This window comes from Alligator sinensis, unplaced genomic scaffold (genome assembly GCF_000455745.1).
Source record: "Alligator sinensis unplaced genomic scaffold, ASM45574v1 scaffold735_1, whole genome shotgun sequence".
Classification (NCBI taxonomy): Eukaryota; Metazoa; Chordata; order Crocodylia; family Alligatoridae; genus Alligator; species Alligator sinensis.
The window spans coordinates 732,187-752,208 of NW_005842639.1; the positions used below are offsets into that span (position 1 = coordinate 732,187).

At 49.8% G+C, this 20,022-nt stretch overlaps 2 protein-coding genes across 4 annotated transcripts in view; both read left to right on the top strand.

The window, feature by feature from the left end:
* Positions 1 to 2,702, top strand: part of VPS45 (vacuolar protein sorting 45 homolog) — a 49,394-nt gene extending 46,692 nt beyond the window's left edge. Inside the window, exon 15 of the mRNA XM_006033502.3 lies at positions 2,064 to 2,702. Within this exon, the coding sequence (XP_006033564.1) occupies positions 2,064 to 2,151 (88 nt within the window). The 3' untranslated portion in view covers positions 2,152 to 2,702. The remainder of the gene's footprint in view (positions 1 to 2,063) is intronic.
* A 6,728-nt stretch (positions 2,703 to 9,430) lies between these two features.
* PLEKHO1 (pleckstrin homology domain containing O1) overlaps positions 9,431 to 20,022 on the top strand; it is a 38,201-nt gene continuing 27,609 nt past the window's right edge. The window contains exons 1-2 of one of the 3 annotated variants that reach the window (XM_014524613.2): positions 9,431 to 9,553; positions 18,396 to 18,542. Coding sequence is in view for 2 of the 3 variants with exons in the window: in XM_025215268.1 (XP_025071053.1) it covers positions 17,515 to 17,544; positions 18,396 to 18,542 (177 nt within the window). In the remaining variant the exon portion in view is untranslated. Of the gene's footprint in view, positions 9,554 to 17,153; positions 17,545 to 18,395; positions 18,543 to 20,022 lie in introns of those variants that run through there. The other 2 variants (XM_025215268.1, XM_006033503.3) reach the window with 2 other exon arrangements.

Below are 20,022 nucleotides of genomic sequence, written 5' to 3' on the forward strand. Positions count from 1 at the left end.
ACGTTGAATAGATGCAGCACAGTGCAATTCAGCCCTCCCCAGTCCATAGGGCCCCTTCCTGTAGAAATATTTAAGTAATCCATGGTGACCTGCTTTGCAGTGGCCACTTCTACAGCCCCATCTGTGTTAGGACCTCAAAGCACTTCTCCAAGCATTTGAGTGATGCTTGGCTTCACCTGGTGAGATCAAGGTGGGGTTTACCCTTGTGAACCAATTTGGGGTGGTTTGAATGCAAACTGCATGAATGCTGCAAGAGGCGCAGCTCTTCTCCTGGGTTTTGTAGAAGGGGAAGGTAGAACAAAGGCTGGTGTAGGACGTGGGAACCCTGGCTCGTATGCTAGCTGCTGGGCAGATCATTTTGCCCGGCTTCTTTCACGAACTCCAAAATTGCTAGCAAAGGGTTTCATCGGCTGTTTTATTTTCCTAGGAGCTAGTCTTTGGTGGGTAACTTCTTTCTCTTGGGAGTGGGTCACTGATGTGCTGACTGAAACAGGATGTCATCCAAAGCTATCTGCTTATACCATGTCCATCACCATGGCAATCTGGGTGCTAAATAACTCAGCAGAGGCAGTAAAGCAGCCTTCCTTTGATAGGGCTGTGGGGGAAAGGAGAAGCCTGTGTTGTGAGAGCAAAAAGGCTTTTGATTTGCTGGGTTGTATTACTTACCTGCCTCTCATTATCTAATGTTACTGGCTGAGTGAGTGGACCTGTTACAGTATAGGCAAACTGGGGCCCCGTTCAGCAAAGCACTGAAGCAAGTGCTTAAGCCTCACAATGTTAAGCATGGACTTCAGGCAGGGATTTCCAAAGTTGCCTAAGGGGTTTAGGTGCCCTTCTCCCATTGAGATCCAGCTTCCCTTTTAAGCTCCTCACGCAGGTTCTGACTGTAAGTGATTTATCAGTAGAGATCAAACCATAAGCATAGGTTTTGAAGCAAGGCATGTGGTCCGGCTCTTTACTGAATTGAGGCCCTCTTTACTACACAGCTGTGAGTTGAATTAATAGTTAAAGTACACAGAGGTTTGTGGGTTGTTCCCCATGCATGGAATTCTGAATCGAAACAAATGGCTTCTATACAACATGGGGACTAACAGGAAGGGTGATGCTTGCTGTGTGTCGGGGTCCTATGTCTGGCTAGAGTCGAGGAGCAGACCAAACCTGCCTGAAAGAACTGAACCCTGGCAGCCACTTGCATGAAATGTCAAGTCCTCATCAACAGAAGGCCACAACCTCAGTCGCTTCCTTCCTCATCACTCGCACAGGAAGGTCCAAAGCAAGCAGCAAGAATAGGCCTCCCAGCTGCCCCTTCCTGACTTGGTTGCTGGCCGCGGATGCTGTGAAAAGAGAGTAGGGGCAGTGCAGGGTCGTGACTAAAGGCTGCCTTTGGTCAGCGCGTGTGACAGCTCCTCTGCCAGAGACATCCGGTGGTGGGGGAGGAGGGCTGCCCTGCTGCTTTAATTATGAATGGCTGGGTTAAGCAAAAGCATCGATCCGCTCTTCTGTATCTGCAGCTAATCAATGCAGCACATCCCCTGTCTCCCTGCACAGAGCGTTTCAGGGCTGGGCCGCGCCTGGCTGTGCACCTCTGTCTCTGGGATTACATTTGTGCAGGAAATCATAACATCCCCTTGTTCCTGGAAAGAAGGTGAGGGCAGCAGCTTCCTGCTGCAAGTAGGATTCATCTCTGAGCATCTGTCACTTGCACCCTGTCAGCCCTTCCTAGCTGCTGTCTCCTTTGCAAGGAAGGGAACCTGATATTGAGAGCGAGCATGGTCTGTGGGGGACTGAGCATGGAGCCAGAAGGCTGTGTTCCCAGGTTGTATTTGATTGTTGCATACTCCCTTGAGCAATCCATACAGCCCTTCTCTGTCTCAGTTTCCCACATGCAGAGCTGGGATATTACACCCTAGGAACTCTGAGTGAGCAGACTACAGACAGCTGTTGGGCCACAGAGCACTTGTTGCTTTCGTCCGTAGGCTCAAAGCCAGGCCCTGTGGTGACTTTCTGCCTGTGAACATGAAAGTTTGGCCTGTGTTTCTGCTAACCTTGACTCTACTTGGCAGCTTCCTCGAGGAAGTTTTGGCTTCTGGGTTCCGTGGCCGGAGCGGCGAGAGCTCTCATGTTACGCCGAGGTCAAGCAGCAGACGGTGAACCCAGGAGGGAAGAGCACCGTTTCCCGTCTCGCCCGTCCGCCACTTCCTCAGACTGACCACGTGTTTGACAGCAGAGCTGGAGACTCCTACTGTCCATCCTGCTGCCAGCTTGGTTATTCCCATCCACCAGGACATGGGGAGGGACTCTTAACATGTGCATAAAGCCTTTAGGAAGTGAATGACGTGGGCCTCAGACCTGGGGCTTGCATGAAACGCAGCACTCTCATTGCCTCTGCCGTGAGTCCTGGACCAACACATGGATGGATAACCAGGATTTTGGCTTGAGATGGGACTTCACAGCCTCTCTCCCACTGGTGCTGGGGCAGCTGGGTTTAACACCTTTGAAAATTAGCTCCTTCTCTGTCCGTTAGCAAGCACATAATTAGCCTGCTGCAGAGTCCACCAGTGTGTGTGTGTGTGTGTGTGTGTGTGTGTGTGTTGGTTCCTCCAACAGGAAGCCAGCTGTGATGGACACTGGTAGCCTTGTCTGTATATTTTGATGCTTATTAAATGCCCCTCTTGAACCAAATTTCTATTGTCTTTTAAATGATTCCCTATTTAATCTCTTTTTTTTTTTTTTTTCCCCCTTCCCTTCAGAACATCACTGAAATCCACTTGCAAGTTGGCCCTGCTTTTCAAAGTTCCACATCCCCTGGAAAGCAACACTGTTGTCTGTCTCTGTCCCTCCTTTTTCCCCCACCTTTCCTTTCTGTTCCATAAAAGCCTATATGAATCCAATAATACACGGGTGCTCTGGCTGCAGTGAGTGTTTTGGAGTTGATAGACTGGAAAGCATGGGGGACTTGAAGTGTAGACCCACAGCACTGGATGTGCTAGGTTTCTGATCACAGCACTGGGAGCCAGGCTATAGTGAGCATTACCTCTGGTTTTGAAGTTGGTATGGAACCAAATTAATTGCTTCTCTGCCTCTACTTCTCCATCTGTGAGATGCTGGGTAAGAGCAAGGATCTGACCAGCTTTGGTGTCTATGCTGGTAGAGGATTATTACCTCCATGGTTACCCTGTAGCTTATCCCTCTGGTATGAGAAGGCACCTGAAGCTCCCCTTTTGTTCTGCGTGCAAATTCCTGCAGCCTGGAGCTGGGGAAAAACTGGACCTTGGGCACATTGAAATCAGAGACCAAGGCTACAACTCCTTCCCTCTTAAGAGATGCAGGCCAGAATCCTTTCAGTGCCACTGTGAGGCTGGCATAGGCATGCCATTCCAGCTCTAACTTGCTGCCAGAGTCCAGGTATCCATAAGGAAAATCTTGGAACCAGCTCTCCTGGAAGCCAACCGGTGAGATCTTAGAAGTAAAGTCCTAGATCCAAGTTAAAACCAAGACAGTACTCAATGCAATGATCTATGCTGGCTCCTGCTGTGGTCCCCAGAGCAGCTCCAGAGGTGCAGGGTGATGCATCCCCTTGAGTATGTTGTATCCCTTGGAGCTAATGTCCCAGGGGAGATGAGCACTATGTTGCAAAGGTCAGTGTGGAGGCCACCGGCAGCTGATGCCACCATGACAGTGCCCCTTGCCATTCCATCTCCTCTTGGCCTAGGAGCTGCCAGCCTGTCTGTGGCTCTCATGCAGCATGGGTCACAAGGGACAGCCCCACAGCAGGGTCTGTTTTTCAGAGCCAGCAGCTTGGCAGGTAGGATTTCTCCTCCACAGCCAACGTGAGGTAGAGTCCCGCAGATGTGAAACATGAGCTTGCATCGTTTTTTCTCTTCTGGAGGGGGATCCTCACATGAATTGGTTGATTATTCAAGCACTGGAGACTTCTGTAAGGCAGCCTGGTCTGGGGTGGTTAGGACCAGGAGCCAGGACTGCTGGGTTCTCGTTCCAGACCTAGGAGGGAATGGTATAGGGGATAGACAGGGGGGTGGGAGCCAGGGCTCCTGAGTTCTCTCCTCCTCTCTGTACAGAGAAAATGCATAATTTCCTGGAGGTCCCTTCCCCCTGCCTGCAGTTGACTTTTCTCCACGATTAATGGGAACACCTATTCTGCCCAGCCTCCCAGAGGGCTCCAAGCAATAGCTCATGTGCTGCTGTGGACGGAGGGTACTTGAATTCCCAGTCGGTCATCTGGTGAGGAACATTCTCATCTTGGAAAACTTGAGTCTGGCTTTCATCCATCCTCCAAGCAGTGTCCGAGAGCTGACGGGTAATACATATGCCGCAGAGCCGTTCCATGACTTGCGTGAGAACTGCTCAGGGCTCCCACACCGCTGCCCTTGAGCATTTCCTTCCTGGTCTGTGACCTTCTTGCGTATTGTTGTTAGTGGCGTTAAGGGGATTGGCACAATTTCTGCTCCATTGCCGTAATCCTAGAGGCTTGGGTTTCTAGGAAGTGGACGCTGTTTACCCTGCCATTCCCTACAGCAATAATGCCCTGTGTAACATGACAGCCCGTATCAGACAATGGAGTTCAAAGGTGGGGCTGCCACTGTTGCAGGAGAGAGATTGTATGAAACAAGATTTCCAGGCTAGATTGGATATAGCTGGGAGGCTGGAACCTTATCGAGCAGCTTCGCTCCATCACAAAGAGCTGCACATTGTAAGAAATTGCATTCCCTGGACCAACACCTCTGTGGTAACTTAAGACAATCTAACCACTTGCTCTGCTATATCAACCCCTCCGGAGCCAGCACTAGCCCTAAGTGGGGTGTTTTTTGCTGTCTCTTCCACATGCAGTTTTTTTAGATGCAGGCAATTCATGGGCTGAGTGAACCCCACATGAGATCTCCTGGACCCCCCACAACTATCAAACCATATTTTCCCCCCAATATGGAAAGGGAGGAGCTTGTTGGGACCTGGTCTTGAATTGGAGCTAGTGCCCTGTAAAGTTGCCTCCTGAGTGACTGAAGCATCTTGGCAAACATTCAGCTGGGTTTAAGTGCAGCCCAGCCACAGGGCATGGGCTTGAGCAGCAAGGGCCAAACTTTTTGGCAGGCACGCCACAATTTAACCCTCCCTCCTCTGAGTGCTGTTCCAATCCTTTTCCCCTACCCCATCTGCTGCTCAGCTTTCTGTTCTCTGGCCAAGCTGTTGTTCTGCTGTCTGCTTCATGTCCTATGCTCCCTGCTTGCTCTGCTTTCATAGATTGTAAGGCTGGAAGGGATCTTGGAAGATCATCGGGTCCAGCCCCCTGCACCGAGCAGGAAAGATAACTGGGGGTCAGGTGATCCCAGCACGGTGACTGTCCAGTCTCCTCTTGAAGATTTCCAGAGTAGGCGATTGCACCACCTCTGGAGGGAGCTTATTCCACAGTCTGGACACCCTGACTGGAGAAGTTTTTCCTAATGTTAAGCCTGAATTGATCTTCCAGGAGTTTGTGGCCATTACTCCCGGTTTTCCCCTCGAGTGTCCTGGTGAATAGTTGCTCACCGAGACCTTGATGTACTCCCCTAGCGTAGCAGTAAGCTGCTACCAGGTCCCCTCTCAGCCTTTCCTCATACGGCTTGTCGTGTAAGACTCTGATCATATGTGTGGTTCTTCTTTGGACTCTCCCAAGCTTGTTAAAGTGCGGTGCCCAGAGCCGAACGCAGTACTCCAGCTGTGGTTTCACCAGTGCTGAGCAGAGCGGAAGAATCACTTCCTGGATTTTGCTGGAGATACATTGATTGATGCATGCCAGAGTATTATTTACCCTACTGGCTATGGCATTGCACTGCTGGCTCTTATTCATACCGTGGTCTATTATTACCCCCAGGTCCCTTTCGTTAGTGGTGTTAGTCGGTTTGGTGCCGGTGTGCTGGAGGTTGCTCGTCCCCAGGTGGAGCACTTTCCATTTCTCAACGTTGAACTTAATCGGGTTCTGATCCGCCCAGCTTGCCAGCCTGTCTAGGTCCGCCTGTAACTGTAGCCTATCTTCAAGTGTGACCGTGCTCCCCCATAACTTGTTGTCTGCAAACATAGCCAGCGAGCTCTTCACCCCCACATCTAAATCGATAATAAAGATGTTGAAAAGTACTGGACTGAGCATCAACCCCTGCAGGACGCTACTGCCCACTTCTCGCCAGGATGACCCAGGATCCTCATCAGGATTCACTACGACTGTCTGGGTCCTATCCTGCAGCCAGTTTCTCACCCACCTGTCTATTTGTATCTTCCATATTAACATGGGCCTTAAGGCCCACCCAGCTAACGAATAGCCCCTTTGTGGGGCCAAAGGGTGAAAGATGCAGCTAATTTCTTGGGACAACAGAAGCAAAAACAGGATAGGAGTGACATGGGGGTCAAAATGTGAAAATAAGTTCTCCAGAGGGGGACGCTGAGCACAGCCCACTGGTCCTCAAAGGCATCCAAGGAGCCGATGGACGCTGCCCACTGGTCCTCTGCCCAGAGACATGCATGGACAAGTGAGAGGAAAGCAGACCTGTTCTCACCCACCTGACTGGGAGTTAAGCCCACAATCCTCCAATTTTCTCACGAGGACATAGTGGGATACTAGATCAAAGGCCTTTTGGACATCTAGGTTTACAGTGTCAACCTGCTGTCTCGTGTCCAGATGGCAAGTTACTTGGTCATAGAAGGAGATGAGGTTGGTAAGGCAAGACCTGCCTGTGATGAAGCCATGCTGGCTGCCATTCAGAATCGTTCCTTGATAAACTTTTTTCTAGGATTTTCCCTCAGATGGAAGTTAGACTGATTGGCCTATAGTTACCTGGGTCCTCCCTCCTTTCCTTGTGGATGGGCACAACATTGGCCCTCTTCCAGTCCTCAGGGACCTCTCTGGAGCACCATGAATTGTGGAAGAGTTTTGCCAGGGGCTCCGCAATGACTTCAGTGAGCTCCTTCAGCACTCTCGGATGGAGATCATCCGGTCCTGCTGACTTGTATACATCTAATTTTATTAATTGGTCATGCACCAATTCTACAACGATAGTAGAAGGCGATTATTCCTACCGTGCTCATCCTCTACTCTACCTGGTGATTATTTCTACTGTGGTCATCCTCTATTCTACCTACCTTTCTGCTCCCCGCCTGATTTGCCACTGAGCTGCCTGTCCCCTCCTCAGCCTTCCACGTGCCACATACAGAGGCCACGTGTGCCACTTGTACTGCCTATCCCGCAAGTCTGGGGTAGGTCATGGCAGTGGCTAGGTTTTTGCTGTTTTATCCATCTCATTTGCAAGTCCTCCTAGCCTTGGTATCCCAGTAGGCAGCAGTGCAGTACCACTTGCCTGTGGGCAATTCAAGCCACTTCTTAAGAACAAGAGATGAAATCCAGAGGCTTGTCATCCCTGCTGGCCCATCCACAAAGAAGTCCCTGGAGCTCCTGCTCACACACTCCTGTGCAGCTGGGAGTGCGATTTCCTGCTTGAAAAAGAGGAGACGCTGCCTGACTGAGCTGTGGATTTTGCTGCTTTGCAAACATTGAACAAACATTAAACCCTGGCGAGTTCCAGTAAAACACACTCCTATTCTTGCTTTAAAAACTCCAAGGGTAAAGCGGCTCCAGGGATTGCTGCTAAACTCTTACCCTATATTTCTGTCTTGAATTTCTCTAGCTTCTGCTTCCAGCTGCTGGATCTCACCTTGCTTTTGCCTGCTAGATTTAAGGAGCCCTCTCCCATCAGAAAGCTTCCCCCTGGGTAGATATGTACATGCCATGATCACATTGGTGTCAGCTTCACTTCCATCTGGGGCTAAAAATAAATGCTGAGGTGAGGGTCTCCACTCTGGTATTTGAGGGTTATTTTGTTTCCCCCCCCCCCTCCCCCCCACTGGAAAAACGTGCGTCACACTGGTTTAGGTAATGTAAGGGTAATGCTGTAGCCATGATGGTTCAGAAATATCGTGAGAGGCAAGGATTTCTCAGGGTGATATCTTTTATTGGACCTGCTGAAGGATGCCTTGCATTTGGAAGCTTGTCTAACTCTATCCCAGCTGTGCAGTTGGTTCAATAAGAGATCACCCACAAAAATCCTTGCCTCTGGTTTAGGGCATCCTGCACAAATGTCGGTGACACCCTCTCACCTTCCCTCAACTTCCTTCCCTAACTTGAGTGATTCATCCTACCGTAGATCTGGATTTATTGGCTCATCCCTGGCTCTCCTAATGGGAAGGGCTTTGTCATTTGTCCCCCTTGGCCACAGCTCTGTTCTGGATGAGGAGTAGGAGTGCAGTCTGCAGGGAATTATACCCCTTGGCTCTTTATTCCCCCAGTACTGCACAGGTGGATGTACATGCTGTCAGAACGCAGCTGACTCTGGGGTGGAACGTGGCAGTTGTTTAACACAGCAATGGTAAGGAAAGTAAGAGTGGGGGGAGAGTGTACAGCTCAGGTACTAGAGCCATGCAGCATTTTCAAACAAAATATTTTATACTGGAAAATGCAGATTTGATGAAAGTGCAATGTTTTGCATATTTGCTTGGCTTTTCCTGTGTTTATTTTTTAAAACATCAGAGAGGTTGAAACGTTTTGTTTCATCTGTTTTCCCAAGGAAGCACTTTTCCACTTTTATGTGAAAGGACTTTATTTAGAAAAGTCCTGGGATTTTACTTTTAAAAATTAAAAGGAGAGAGAAAACGGGTTGAAAATGCAGTGTTTGTTCAACGTCTTCCAATGATTCTTTTTTCTTTTTTTTTCTTTTCCGTTCTTGATGCACTGATATTGTTGAAAATTTCATTTTCAGTTTGACCCCAAACTTCTGACTTTTTGGAATTGCCCGTGTGTTCAGCAGCCTGATGTTGGCCAGGTCCGAGTGACATGGCAGAAGAAATGTAGCAGTGGGGAATTGGGTGGACTTTCCCTCTGGCCCCACTCCCCCATCCAAAGGAACAGCACAAGGTCAAGTCACCATTGAGTCCCTTCAGTCCCATCTGTGATGCCTGAAATGAGCTGGCCCTCTGTGCCAGAGAGAAATGATGCCAGTTTGTGCATCTGATGCACCTGCTGTGAAGCCTGCTCTGTCCTCAGACACAGGAGACTAAAAGTTTCCAGGACAGTTGGGAAAGCTTCCTCCTTGCTACTGGGAGCAGCGCCTGTCCATCCTGCCTATTTGCAGTGTATGTCCCTGGCTAGATGCACCCTGGACCCTGTGGTGTGGGCACTGTTGCTTGAGACATGGGAGTGATGTGCATTGACCCCAGGGCTGGTGTAGCAGAAGGCCCTTAGGTCAGGGCTGAGATATATCAGCAGCGCTGGGCTGGGCTGGGGACTGCAAAGCATGGCAGAGATGCCTCCCAGATCAGGTGGAGGGAGCTTCCCTGGCGTCTCTAAACTGGGGCTGTTGATTTTTTTCCTAAGCACTGGATTTCTTTGTAGAGTCTGGCCTGGATCCTGGCAGGAGGGAAGCCCTGGAAGACTGGGCAAGCTGGGTTGCGTGCAGCGCTGCAGGAGTGAGGCTGATGTCAGCTTCCATGGACTTGCTCAGCTTCTAACTACCAGGAGGTAAAATATAAGTGGGGCCATTACGGGGGTGATGGTCTGAGACTGAAACAGTTTCCCCCCTCCAGCAGCCCCCAACCATGCCTGAGTGTGCTCTAACCTCTTTACTGCCCCTCACCCAGGGTTGCAGCACCCAGCCAGCTTGGGATTGCCCTTGGGTAAAATGTGTGGGGAGCAGCTGATTCGGTGACTGTAAGCACCGTGCTGCTGCTTCGGCATCTGTCCTCAGACCACCCTGCCTCCCTCAGCCTTGGTCGGCTGGGAAACCCACAAGCTGCAGACAGGGCTGCAGAGAGTTGCTCCTGGAGTCAGGGAGGAAAGGACTTCTTCTATGTCCTTTGTTTGCTTCAATGACCCCAGAAGCTGGGAGCGTGGGGAGCTTTGCACAGCAGAGGTAAGTGCCTGGTGGTCTCTGGGGCATCTGTTCACGTGTGATGGGATGTTTGGAGCTCGGTGAAATCCTGAGGGGATCAGCGTCTGCCTTGCAATCCCATCTTCCTCCAGGCCCTGGTTAATTGGCATGAATCCCCTGCACCTCAGCATGGCTGGCGCCACCTCTGAATTTGGCACTCTAAGATCCAAGCAACCCTGTGTTGTTCTGCTGTCCTCCCAACATCTCTTGTGCCACAAGCCCCTTCAGGCCTCCTCAGGCCTGGATTTCACATGTGATGACACCGGTGCAATATGCTTCCACTGGATCCATGGCTGTAGTACATGCTCCCCTCCCAGAGCTGAAAAAAGAACCCAGGAGTCCTGACTACATCCCTTGCTCTTCTAGCTTTCATGTTGCTGCCTCCTCCTGGGACCCAGGGGGAGTCCTGATGCTCTCTGGCCACCAGACTGGACTTCCCTACCAGCCCTGGACTATATATCATTGCTGTCTTTGCTGCTCCAGCTTAGGGCTGTGGTCTTTGAGGGCCCAGACAGCCGCTGCTAATTGCTACTCAAGTCCCATTACCAAGTCCAGCCTTGCAGTCGGGTGTTTTTAAGGCATTGTCAAAGAGCAGTATTATTAATGAGTATGCACAGCCTCTCATCAGCAATTGACTGGGGAATTAAACAGTTAGATCAAATGAACCAACACAATCCCCAGGATTTATCTTATCGGCAAAAACAAAGTCTGTTTACGAGAAGTGAATCCAGCTGGGGATGGGGGGTTTGGGAGTGGCAGCAAGGACACCAAGATACGAGAACTGCCCAGCCACAGGCCCTGTCCCCACCAGTGGTCTGTTGTGGGAAAGGAGGAACAAGTGCCTTCCTTTCACCATCAGATGCTGTTTGAAATTATAATCAAGCTGTGCTTGTGCAGCTGGGGATATCTCAGTACCAAGAGGAACAGGGAGTGTACGTGTGTATGTGTAAGCCCCTGGGTACCTGTGTGCACACATGGTGAATGAGTGTGCATTAGCATGTCTCTGTGTGCGTAGGGGTGTGGGTTCCTGCCTCTACCCAGCTGACTTTAAATAGCACCAAGGGGTTGAACATTGAGCCACATGGAAGGCAAGCTCCTGGCTTTGCCTCCGTCTCACACCTCCTGGCTGACCATGCATCTGAGCCTGAGCACGGTGCCTGGATCAGGAGGGGCTAGAAACAGAGCAAAGGCCTCTGCAACCCCTGGCTGGCATCCCCAGTTTGCTGCCCAGGCCCTCCCCTGTTCCCAGCCTCTCCGCCTCCACCATCTCCCAGCCTGGAGTGGTGCCTGTGGACCATCCCAGTTCAGTGGCATTCTGCACGCTTCGGTAGCGGGCTGGTTTGCTCCCCCTTTTAGACTGTTAAATTAGAGATGTTAAATAAAACTGGACCTCTGGGAGGGAAGCTGCTGTGTAAAAGGAAAATGTATTGTTATAGGGACCTTTAACAGATGGAACAAAAAGCATTTTATTTAGTGGAAAGAACCCGCCAAAGCAGTCTATAAATTACAAGAAAATGCAGAAGAGCAGGGGCCTGCTTTTCATGTCCACAGAGGTCCCTTTCTACCCGCTTGCACTGCCACGGGGTGGAAGGAACAAATAAATGAGATTGGGGTCCTCTTGAAGGCACCTCTTCTTAGCCAAGAGAGTTGATGAGAGTCAGACCTGAAGGCCTGGACTATGCAGATATAACCACAGTAGTTAGGGCTGGAGTTATTTTCCAGTGTCATAATTTTCTGGTGTCGTTATCCTGGTGGGTTTCAACTAATCCAACTGGGCCCCTTATCCGTGTGGCATGAAAAGCTGTTATCCAGTTAGGGCCTGGACTGGATCCACAGGAGATCAGGGTCTGAGTGCTGCTCCTGCGTGGTTATGGGTGGATCCTGAGAGCCCTGATCCAAGTGTATCCACCAGCTTACAATTAAACACATTTAAAGTGCTTTGCTGAATCCTTCATCCCATAAAGCTTCAGTTCCCCATCACTGAAATGGGAATAATAATCCTCTGCCTGTCCTATGTATTTAGGTTTTGGCTTTTGAGGGCAAGGGCTGCCTCTTGCTGTGCATTTGAGCAGCGCCTCATACCACTGGGCCCTGGTGCTATCACATCCCTCTTGTCATCAGGAGAGTTGAGGATAAAAACCATGGGGAGAATCCTGCTCTGTGGGCTATCAGTGCATACAGGCCTCCCATTAGTTCTTTGCAGGCAGCACTTTTCCCTGCATTCCCAATCACGCAGCGAGTATCTTCAGAAGGAAGAAGATCCATATGCCCTAATTAAACTCATTTCATCTTGTAAGCAGCAGCCAGCATGGTTACACTCTCGCTATCTCGAGGCTAAATAATGCAAAAAGGAGGAGGGAGGGAAAAATAATAACCCATAGCGTTTGTTCTGCTGTTTTTGCTGCAAGGAGATATTTTGGTAACTGTTTATTATGAATCAGCGCTTCACAGGGCAGCGAAATTGCAACATCAGGGCTGAAATGCAGGACGAGGATGTTTGAGGTTGGGAGCAAAAGAGATAATAAGGACTTGAGGAAGAGACTCTCCCTTTGTTCTGCCTTTTATTTCCAAGGTCCTTTCCCCCCTGTGTGTCCTTTGTTTAAAAAAAAATAAAAAATAAAAAAATGATATTTTGGGCTCCATGACACAGCTCAAACATATGTTTGCCAAAGATTTCCTACAAACCCATTGTTCCTTATTTCCTTAACGATATTTAACCTACGGGATGCATGGCTTAGAAAGTCTGGTCATAAACCATATGGTCGTGATTCCCTTTTGAATATTTATTGTTCTTTTCAAGGCAGTTAATTCCTTGGTGAAATTTCAGAGGGCCTGTTCTTCCACCACCCATCATCATTATTATCATATTGTGGTAGCAGCCAGAAGCCCGAGGTATGAGCCAGGATGCCCCAGGTGCTAGGTGCTGTCCAGACATCGCTGCGCTAAAGTCTATGTATTGTGTTGTTTGTGCATGGTAAGCCAATGCTGCAGCCTCAATTTCTGGTCCCACTAATACTTTCCTTGCTTCTCTGGGATGTAGAGGGGCCTGAAGGTGTAACTGGGTTCCTTTGCAGGGCCTGATTTGTTGCAAAGGGAGGCTAGGGTCAATGCCAGTCCAGGCCTGCATTGCACTGGTGCATGACAGAGAGGGGGGCAGAGAATCAGGGTCTTGCCTGGGAACAGTTGGTTGTTCCCTGTTTCCCTCTGTGGGGATTATAGGAGTCTCTCATTAGCAATCAGCTTCTGAACCCAAGTTTTTCCCTTAAGGGGATGCTGTATCATTCCCTGCATTCCCAATCATGCAGTGATTATCTTCAGAAGGAAGAAGATCCATGTGCCCTAATTAAACTCATTTAATCTGGTAAGCAGCAGCCAGCACAGTTATGCTCTTGCTATCCCGAGATGTTATAGTTGGGGCTGGTCCTGCTTTGAGCAAGGGGTTGGACTTGATGTGACCTCCTGAGGTCCCTTCCAACCTGAATTTTGTTGGATTCTGTGATTCTGTGCTGGTGTATCTGCCATAATCCCTGTTCGGCCGCATATGGGAGGTCTCTGGGGATGGTGTCAGACTCCCTTCTGTGCAAGTCAGTCCTGAGATGCATCAGCAAGAAGGGATGGGTTTAGGACACAGGTCTCTTGGGTTGCAGTGCCATGCCCTGCCCATCAGACCCTGCTGTCTGAGGAGCTGTGTGCCCTACCTCACCTTGCTTCCTTGCATATTTGTCCAGCATCTAGCACTTGGAGGTACCAGTGATAGGATCATAGAAAATGAAGGTTGGAAGGGACCTCAGGGGGTCACATCTAGTCCAACCCCCTGCTCAAAGCAGCACCATCCCTGACTAGATCGTCCCAGCCAAGGCTTTGTCTTCCTGGGTCTTAAAAAATTCTCAAGGATGGAGATCTCACAACCTCTCTGGGTAACCTGTTCTAGTGCTTTACTAATGTCCATGATGGTCTCCTAGGAGCTCCCACCAGGCAGACAATAAATAACAATTAATGGTCTTTGTGCATCACTGTAACATCACTCGTTTTGCCTCTCTCTGCCCTGCTAATGGTTGTACAGCTGCCAGGCACTACAGCCTTCAATTGCTTTCCCTCCAAATGTTATTTATTGTTAGTTTTTATATTTCCTGAAACCACAATTAAAAAAAACCCTGGAAAAATAAACAATCCTATAACACTGTCTCCACAAAGGTTGTTAAGCTGTGGATCAAGTTAATTAGCAGCTAATCAGGGACGAAAGTCTCCCTATTAGCTGTGCAGACATGTAACATTGATTTCAGAGCTTATATGTATCCATGGGCACAAGCTCATATCTGCCATGGCAAATGCTGTTGCCAACCATAACAGGAGGGAGTGAGGGGCAAATTCTGGAGCTGGGAGGGACTGATCAGTTAGGGAAGCGGGGAGAGAGATTGGAAAGGAGATGAATCACTGTACCTCTGTTGACTGCAATAGTTAAAGCCATTCACTCCTGGCGTGGATCTGGCCTAGGGATTTCCAAAGGAGCAGAGCTCCAGACCAGATATCCTAAGCTGCCTTGAACTCTCCCTGGCTCACTCCCTTTGATACCAGGTGATTGGAGTGGGTTTGGACTACACATGGAAATCCCTTCCATTCTCCTGATTCAGCAGGGCTAGATATGAGCTGACTTCCCCATAGGAGGTGAAGAATTGCCAGGCAGCTTTTTGGGGTGAGTGCATGCTCACACTTGCTCTCCCCTTCTTTCCCACTAGCAGGACAGCATAAGGGGCCCTGGTGTCACTGAGAATTTAGGCCATATCCAGCTGAGACTTGTTTGGCATGTTTAAATTAGTCCAGGAAATGAAGGTTAGCACCTCTGCTCATGTGCTAAGGGTGAAGAGGCTTTTAATGACGGTGAGTTCCACGAACGTTGACTTTTGTCTCATAATGAAGGACAGAAAATCTGGGAACCTGGATGGAAAGATGCAAAATGCATTAGGGTCTTTAGGCCCCCTGTCCATGCAAGCTGTCAGTTCCTGCCAACCTGGTCAGTGGCTTTGCCCTTTGTGGGACCTACCCAAGTGGTTCAGGAAAGCTGCTTTTTCAGCAGACTGGGGGATGTGTGAGCTGGCTGTGGGTGAGCGTGCAGTTTGTTTGAACTTCCTGATTTGTCAGGCGATCCCATGGTTGAGTGGGGGCTGACTCGAGGCTTTGGGAGCTCGTGGCCTTGGTCATGCTGCAGTCCCTCTCACCTCTATGAGCTGGTTCTTCCATGATGGCAGGGGAAGTGGAAGCCAGTGCTTTTGCTGCCCAGACTGACTTTCCAGTGAACGGAGGGTAATGGTGCTCTGTGCCAGTAGTAGACTGCCCTGCTCTGAGTTTTCCACTCCAGATCCCCCTGGGAATTGATAAGGAGGCAGCATGGCCTAGTAGCTAAAGTCCTAGCCTTGGATCTGGAGAACAGGGATCTGTTCCCAGCTCAGCTCCTTTGAGCATTGTATTCACTTAGGAAAGTCAAGCTCATAACAGCAATGATCTACATGCACCCTTAGCCCTTGAGGAGCAGTTTCCAACTCTTAGCCCTGGAGGAGCAGTTTCCAGCTGTAGAGTTCCCTACATTTTAAACATCAAAGGATAATTACCCTTATTTCACAGATGGGGAAACTGAGGCACTCAAAAGGCAACTAAATGCCACAGTTCAGAGAGCAGGGACTGAAGCCCAGCTCACTTGAAGCTCGAGGCAGCGCCCCAGCCCTGGAGAGGGACATTACGATATTGTGGGAAATCTGCTTGAAGCATATCGTTATCATTCTGAATTAATATTCCTCTCGCAACTTCCTGGACTGATGTCACTGTCTGCAAGTTGGCAATCTGTCATCCTGTGCTGTGGATCTGCTGGATCTTCATAGGTCAAGGTATGGTTACAGGATGGAAGACGGCTGCAAAATGGCAGTTTACGGAGATTGGGCAGTGGTGGAAAGGACCAAGTCACTTAAGCCTGAGCATCTTAAGCTGAACTCCCCGGAAACCTTGGACATAGGGTTATTATATTCGCAGAAGTTTAGTGCTGGAAGGGACCTCGTGAGATCATCCACGATTCTACCATACTCTGTTATTTTGTTAATTTATTATCACAACTATATTATCGTTTACGGTGTTTCATGCTTATTCTGTCTGTTGTCTGCATTTATTTCACTCTCAGTAGCTCGGGACCTGCTGTGCCAGGTGCTGTACAAACACTGAACTCCTCCAGTGCTGCTCCCTTCCCAAGGTGCTCACACTTTATGCAAGGCTCTGTGTTAGACAGCAATTTGTTGCAGATATTCCTGGTCTCTGCAGAGCCTGTGAAGTGTGCGTGTGTGTGTATATGGTGGGGGAGGAAGTTCCCATAGAAATGGAAGGGCTAAAAGACCATTTCTCCCATACTTGAATGGCCAGCAAAGACTTTATATGCCAAGCTTTCCGTGGCTATTTTGGCTTCCAGGATTTTAATGCACAAAGAGGATGTCCGCGGCCACGCTGGTACATCCACGGCATTCTCCTGGCGTTCATTCCTATGTACCTGGGCTGAAATATAGTCTGACAGTGGCAAAGTGTGGGTGTGTGCCAAGCTTCAGGTTGAACGTCTTCACTGCAAGGCTCTTCACCCATGGAGCTAATTAATCTCTCTATGACCTGAGTACCACGGCACCCATGCCATGCCCCCCGTGCCATGCTACCCAGCACCCATGCCATGCCACCAGCGCCGTGCTCCCATCGAGCTGCAATGGACACACCGTCACCAACCAATAAGCAGCACATCAGCTATAGGTGCCCCAAACTTTTTGGGGTGTTTACCATTGGCACCTCTCCGTGTTTGGCACACTGGGCCCTGTGGGCCCGAGATGAGAGCGGGAAGAAGCCCCCCCTTCCCACGCCTGCCAAACACGAGCAGGCGAGAGGCAATCGCTTCCTTTGTTTATGCTTCATCTCTTCCAGCCACTTTCTCGGCTGCGGTTCCCCTGGGTGTGAAAACCTTCGCGCTCGCTCTTCTGGCAGCCGGGAAGTCTTGCAGCGACCTGCGCTGAGGCGCAGCTTGCAGACAGCTGACAATTTGCAGGCCTCCCTCCAGCTTCCCCTTGCTGCTGACCCTCAGCCTGGCCTGTCCCCCCCCCCAACTCCTTCCCTTCCCACCCTCGGTAATGAGTCAGAAACAAAGAAGAAAACCCTCGTGGACTGTGATTCGCCCTTTATTCTCGACTCTGAGACGTCATACTCGCTTGGCTATAGATGGAGCTCTGGAGCCCAGGCCAGCCCTTCAGTGCAAGCCCATGAAAGCGCAGAGGGATGGTGGTGGGGGGGATGCTGTGTGTATGGATAAGTATGTGGGGATGTGTTACAGAAGCAGGCTGGTCTTTAATGTAACTGGAGAGCTTCTGTAATCTGCAAAGGGCGAAGAGAGAGCGCGAGAGAGGAGGTACCCAGTGTATCTCCCATACACTTCCCCCCCAGAGCAGGCACATCAAATCCAGCTTCATTGCCATCAGGAGCCCCTCTCTGGTCCCCCTCCCCAAACCCCTCCCCCCCTCCAGGCTGCTTACATTAAGGAATGATGAAAAAAAATAATTCTGCAAAAAGGGTGAGTTGAAACGGCTTCTTCCTTGGGCCGGGTGGGGAGTGGATGAGGGGGGTGCCGGGGCTTTTTTTTTTGCTGGGGGATCATTTCTTTCATTCCAATTGTTCCTTTTGAGTCTTTCCTCCACCTTTTGAAAGAAGAAAACGGATCAACCCCCTCCCCCCCCAATCTTTCTTTCTGTCCAGCTGCACCGTGTCCCCTCCTTTGACTTGAATTTTGCCAAGAAACCCAGTCCCGTTTTGTAGAGCAGGGGATGTAGAGTCATGCGGTTTTCATTTTTGACTGCAAGGAAGCAATGAAATACACACAACAGACATTGTGTTTCTCTCTCCGGCTTCTCTCTGCAGAGTCTTTCTGTGTGCATGCGTGTGTGTGTGTGTGTGTGCCGTGCCTATAGATCACTCTGGGGACTTTATAGAGAGGGATCACCTCTAAAAAAATAAATAAATAAAAATCCAGGCTTTATATTTTTGCCTTTAATTCTTTGTCAAAGGCTCAAAAAATGCATTTTGCACTGCAGTAAAAAATCAATTAGTGAGAATTGCCTTCCCCCTAACAGCAAACGCATGCTGTCTCAGCTGAATGCAACAGAGCAGCCTTTCTTATATAATGCCCAGATTGAGACACCCCTTATGAATGTGTCTCATTCCTTTGGTATTATTATTATTATTGTTATTCCTTCATGTCTTCACAGGGCAATTTTGGCAAAGTAGAATTGGCAAAGTACCTAAGTCTCCGCTTCAGGGGTGGGGGAGAGTTGGGGACAGAACGGTCAAAGCGTAGGGGCATAAAACCTCTAATAATGCATTTGTCTCTTCCCCCCCCCCCCCCTTTTTTTTTTTTTTTTTTGCTAGGGGCCACAGGATGGAAACCAGCAGCCCTTGCAGCCAGAGAAAGTCGGCTGGGTGCGGAAATTTTGCGGGAAAGGCATTTTTAGAGAAATCTGGAAAAACCGTTATGTGGTTTTAAAGGGAGATCAGCTCTATATCTCAGAAAAAGAGGTAGGAATGGTTTTGTTTGCTTCCCTTCGCTGCCTCGTCCCCCCCTCCCATCTCCTTTCGCATTTCAAAAGCAAGTTGAGCAACCCAAGTGTTTTTCCAATATCCTTTACCCATTAATGGAGGCTTCTGCATTTGTATCTGAACTGTCTGGTTATGTGCGAACTGGCAGGTTCCTATAAGGGGCCTCTCTTTCGTATCTGGCTCAGCATTGTCAGTTCAGGCCTGGGTTTGTGTGTCAGTTTGAACAGCTAGAACTGTTTTCAGGAGTCTCCTGGAGAGGAGGAGACCTTTTCCCAGCACTGATCAATGGATGGATTTGCCCAGCAAGGGTTAAAATCTTCCGCCTTTCCCACGCAGCGCCAGTGTGCATCTTGGTGTCTGTCCTCGCTGATGGAGTTCGACAGTGGCCTTGTTTTCAGCCTGCTCCCACATCATCCCCTGAATGGAAACCACCGGCGGGGCCAGGATACATTGATTTGCAAGTGGAGGGATTTCTTCCAAGCCCTGATCCTTCTTTCCTGAGGGGCGGGGGGTCCAAACCAGACAGGAGAAGGGGCATCAGGAATATTTAATCCCTGATTTGATGCCACCTCTCCCCATCTCCACCCCAAGCAGACTGGGGTTACATGCAATGCTTGCATTAAGCGTGCGCACCAGTAAAGTCCTCAGGCTTGGGTTTTAAACCAGCTTGGTCTTGGTATCAGTCTGAGCAGCAGGTCCAGAATGACCTGGGGGCTGTTTGAAGTGAGAAGCAGAGGGGTTGAGAAGAGAGTCAGAGGCCTGGATGTAGGTAAAAAATGGGCCGCTGAGCCTGATCCAGCAGTGTGGTTTGCACCTAGAGCCCTTGCTCTGGGGAGCACGGGGCCCTGGAGGTGTGAGTTGAGGGCTGCTCTGTAGGGGAGGGTCACAAGGCTGGGGTGGGGTGTCTGTACTCATGGAAACGTGGCCCAGGTGAAAGACAGGAGGAACAATGCGATGCGGCTTGTGGAGGATAATTTGATGAAGAGACTAATGGAATTACCTGCTGTGACCGAGCGGATGGCTCTGAGCCCATCGGGCTAGGAGTGAGCTGGAGGGGCCTGGTGAGGCCTCCCCTTTGATCACACTCCCTCCAGGGTCATCGGAGAAGAGCCCTGTTGGCTGGTCTGCAGTTGGAAGCTAAAGGGGCCTCCTAGGAGATCAGCCTATTTGGTGATAAATAGGGAGACAGATCAGATACTGCAGAAAGGTTTGGAGACAACACAAGAGATCCTGGCCCCACAGGAGGTGGCAACCTGGCGTGTGTGTGGCTGGACAGTGGGTAGATACTTGCATGAGATGGGTAGAAAACATTATTCCCCGCACACACGGGACTTTGGCAGGCGGCTTGCTCTCCCATCTGAGGGCTTAATCCAGCAACCGCATGCTTTGCTGGCACTTAAGCCCCACTAACATGGGGAGAAACTTAAGCATGTGCTGAAGGACTTCCCTGGACCAGGAA